The 4,564-nt window shown below is 42.8% G+C and overlaps 1 protein-coding gene across 1 annotated transcript; it reads left to right on the forward strand.

The window, feature by feature from the left end:
- Positions 1–1,140: 1,140 nt before the first annotated feature.
- LOC306840167 (N-lysine methyltransferase KMT5A-A-like) lies at positions 1,141–2,086 on the forward strand (the record flags this gene model as incomplete). Its single annotated transcript, XM_079369259.1, has 4 exons — positions 1,141–1,261; positions 1,347–1,509; positions 1,641–1,833; positions 1,940–2,086. The coding sequence occupies exons 1-4, from the start codon at positions 1,156–1,158 to the stop codon at positions 2,084–2,086; spliced, it is 609 nt and encodes a 202-aa protein (XP_079225385.1). The 5' UTR covers positions 1,141–1,155.
- Between the last annotated feature and the right edge of the window lie 2,478 nt (positions 2,087–4,564).

The following is a 4,564-nucleotide window of genomic DNA, read 5'->3' on the forward strand; positions in this document are numbered from 1 at the left end:
CTCGGAGGACACTCGGTGCAAATAAGAGAAGTGAGAAAGGCCCAGTGAGACGTACCCTGTGACTTCTGACGGAGTGCACTCCGTCACGGAGGGGGAGTGTGTAGGGGTTGGTTTGAAAAAGGCCCCCACACACACACACACACACACACACACACACACACACACACACACACACACACACACAAACCCGGAAATAAGCTGACGTCATTTCAATGTGGGCGTATCTAAGACCGGAGTCACGTGAAATTTTCCTGGCAATGAAGGTAAGCAGCTCATTTATATGTTTTCTGACATGATGGTTAAGTTTTAAATGAACCCGAGTTTTTCTGAGAAGTGGAAGTTTAATTTTTTAAGCGCTCTGGTAACTTGTTAATGTTACTTTCACTGGAAATCACGCGATATTTAATGCACGTTAAAATAAAAGGGGGATTTAAACGGTTACATTACTGACAATGTGCAATTCCTATCACTAATATGGCGTCTTCATATACAAAATCGTATTAGACCGTAACTCTGCTGATTTAACTTTAAATTAGCGAGAGCTGCTGCGTGTCTGCGCGTGTCTGGTTAGCGTAGCTGCGCACCGACGCGCACGTGATGACGGCTCCGCGTGGCCCTTTAACTCAACAGGTAGACCTGCTGTGATCAGCTAGAAGCAGGACTGCGTGTTTCCGTGTTTCTGTTCATGGATGATGACGCTCCACCACGTTGTGCCAGGGCTATCTTTGTTATTGTCTCTATTGTTGGGGTGTTATATACTATTACTTATTTAATTAGAATTCAGACCACATAGAAAAAGCACTTATAACAATGTCCCTAAATTATTGTGAGTAGGCACAATGTAACGTTTCCATCAGCAGAAAATGTGTAAAGATGTACACTGGAATAAACACTAATATTATACATTGTGATATCAAAATTCAACTCAGTCACTAAAAATTAATTTTAAGTCACATAATGCATGCATGCAAGACAACTGTAAAATGTGAAGTTTCTGTGTGGAAATCACACTTTTACTGTAGTGAGCTTTCACATTGATGCATGCTTTTAAAGGTGCTATATAATTATACCGGTAGTTATTAATATTTTGTCTCTGGGTGATTATGTTAACCCTCCCTCTGTCTCTGGACACATAGGGTTACAGTACACACAGGAATGCAGAGGTGGAGGCGTTTAAACCCAAAGGAAGATGCAAGGACCTGTATTGCGTCTGGGAAGGACAAAGGTGACCTCGATGTCAGGTTCATCAGCTCTTTTAAGGGTAAGATAGGTCTGACTAAGGACTGTTGGCCTTATAAAATGTCCTGGTTCTCCTGACTTCATCACTCGTGTTTGTGTTTTAACAGGGCGGGGCGTCTTTGCTTGTGCTCCATTTGAAAAAGGAGACTTCCTGTTGGAGTATCGTGGTGAACTAATAAGCAAACAAGAATGTGAGAGGAGACAGCGAGTTTATCACAACAAGCTGAAGGTCTTCATGTTTGAGTTTCGCCATAATGGAACATTTTGGTGGTATGTATTAAAACTCAATGCTTTATGTCAGTGACTTAACACAGAGCATTTGATAGTCCAGATCTTAATAGGCTCTTAATCCAGAAAATATACACATGCATGTATTTAATATTGATCGTTTGTATTTGAAGTGTTGATGCAGCAAAAGAAGATGAGTCACTTGGAAGGTTGGTCAACGATGACCACATCAACCCAAACGCTAAAATGAAGCACCTAAATGTAGAAGGGAAGCCCCATCTGTGTCTGTTTGCAAGACGAGACATCGAGCCAGGAGAGGAGATCCCCTATGACTATGGTGACTCGGACTGGCCTTGGAGAGGACAGGTGATTATATGAACATGTGCTGAAAGTGATCATTGTTCAGAGGGAAACAAAGGAGGGAAATAAGGCTGAATGCTTTACAATGAATCTGCTGTTTTTCAACACTCAGGAGTGTGGTGAGGAGTCGTCCACTGAGCAGCGTGGTGACACATCCACCTCTGAGCTGACCTCTGAGGGGGGCACGTCTACAGCCACAGAGGACTGTGGGGAAGTCTTTAAAAAGGTGAATATATGTAGAGCTTCAGAGTGCTCTTGAACAGCTCATAACTATGTTTTAATAATAATGATGACAAATGAAGCTGGCACAATGCTGTGATGAAAGGTAAACACTCGTACCTGGTTGTGTTAGATATATACCCTACATGTGCTTTACTCACATTAAACACTTGACTTATCATACGTGTGCTTTCAAACGCCTAAACAGCCGTGTGCTTTATCTTCTTTAGTAAAAACTTCAGATCATCTATTCATATTTACATATTTTATTTGGTCCACAAATGTTATATGGTCCACTGTCAGTTGTTTACATTCTGTCATTGTTAGTGAACTTCATGGGTTTTAGATTTGTGTCTATAATTATCTTCTCAATAAAGCACTAATCAAGACTATTTTCATTTCCTGGACCCGTCCTCTACCAGAACTATTCTCCAAGTGTTTCATTTGGTGCTTTTTCTGAAGCATGAAATCAGATGAATCACATAAACATTTGACCTCTTGATAATTATGTCATAACTTCTGCACTGTCACTTGGTATTGTTTAACCGCTCCCTGTCTCCTCTCAGCCTGCTGACGTGGACACGTCTCCCAGAGTGTCTGAGGCTGGACATCCTGATCAGGTGAGTCAACATGCTTGAATGATTTCTAAGTCATCTTAGTCTGTAAGAGTTAAAACTATTCAGGATGCACTTCAGTGATTTTGTGCCCTCTTTTGAGGTTAATAGTGATAGTGATAGTGAGAACTCTATTGAATGTCATTGTGCTTCCTCTCATGTATCATTGTTTGTTCTTTAGTGTGTGATGGAGACAGAGGACTCACCTGTGTCTCTAAACCACAGTGAGCTGAGTCCAGGACACGGGCAGCAACCCAGTTTTAAAAAGGTAAGGTAAGTTTTCTAATAGTCTCTGTTTTTACTATCAGACTCATAATGTTTACATGTGCTGTGTTTGTGTATATAGTCTGAAAGGATTATAATGTATGGACCAGTTTACTGGAGACTTCCCTCTACTTAAAAGCTACACTTGAATCAGAGAGAGTCTGCAGTCATTTGGGTATGTGACTTGGGCTCAATCCCAAGTCCCTTATTTGCCCCGAGTGTCCTCCGAGTTGTCTCCTCCATTTGCGTCTTAGTCCCGCCCACCAGAGAGGACGGAGGAAACGAAGCCGAGGAGAGAGGACCGAGGAAATCAGCTTTAAGACACATGAGACGTCCTTTCCTTGACAGCGTCACATGACGTGACATCAGCTGATCACGTTCAGCTGTCAATCAGCCTAACAGCTGTTTATCTCCACACAAACACGCACTGTATTACTTCTAATCACACACACACTGTATTATTTCTATTCTATTTCTATTTTGGTGCTGTTAAACATATTTCAACATAAATGACTTCTGGCCATTTTCTTTTTCAAAGAAATGAACAAGCTTGCTCGACTTCTTGGCCTACACCTTCACTGACAGGAGGAGACAGCCTGCTAGTGTTTGGAAACAGCCTCCATGTTTAAATCACATTTAGAATCTGAAGGCTGTGACCTTGAAAGTTTTTTCCAAAAAATCTTTTTGAGGTATAGAAATCTGATCTATTTCCTTATTAAAGTTGTGCGTCAGTGAAAGCTCTTAGTGTATTGTGAATGTGTAGTAATCAATAATGGAGACCTTGAACATTACATTATCCTCTGAGTGTTTTGCTCTGTCCACATATGTGGCTGTGGGGGCGAGGCCTTCTTGTCCTTTTAAAGTCAGCCTAAGTCAAAGGTCAGCCTAAACACCTTCCCAGTCAGGTGTGATAGTGTGTATATGTAAATATGTGGCTTTGGGGGCGTGGCCTCCTTGTCCCTTTAAAGTCGCCCTAAACCAGGTATGGTCAGTATAAACCATAACTTTAAGGTCGCCATAAACCACCATCCAGTCAGGTGGGATATCTCAGCCTCTGAAGCTCCTAGAAGAGCGCTGAAGTGAGCCAAATGTTTTGCAATTTTTTTGAAGTGTGTTGGCCTTACTCCCAAGGCTCTAGGACCTTGGGAAAGGTGTGTCGGTCTAATCCACCAACATGCCCAGTTTGGGATTTTATCGGTCTATACCCTATAAACCTGTGTGTGTGTGTGTGTGTGTGTGTGTGTGTGTGTGTGTGTGTGTGTGTGTGTGTGTGTGTGTGTGTGTGTGTGTGTGTGTGTGTGTGTGTGTGTGTGTGTGTGTGTGTGTGTGTGTGTGTGTGTGTGTGTGTGTGTGTGTGTGTGTGTGTGTGTGTGTGTGTGTGTGTGTGTGTGTGTGTGTGTGTGTGTGTGTGTTAAATCCAACCCAGCTGGAGGACACCGCCACCCAACGCTCCGCCAGGCGAAGGCTCTGTCATCAAGGACTGCATAGACTTGAAGAGGAGTGAGTGGAACGACGGACGCCAAAGGAGACAAGAGGCCCGTATTGCACCTAGCCTCCCTTGGACTTACCTGCTCTGACTGTGGCGGACAGCTCACTATTCCTCACCGATGTCACAAGTGAGGAAACTTCAATTCCCAGAG

Source organism: Symphodus melops, assembly GCF_947650265.1.
Source record: "Symphodus melops genome assembly, chromosome: 19".
Lineage (NCBI taxonomy): Eukaryota > Metazoa > Chordata > Actinopteri > Labriformes > Labridae > Symphodus > Symphodus melops.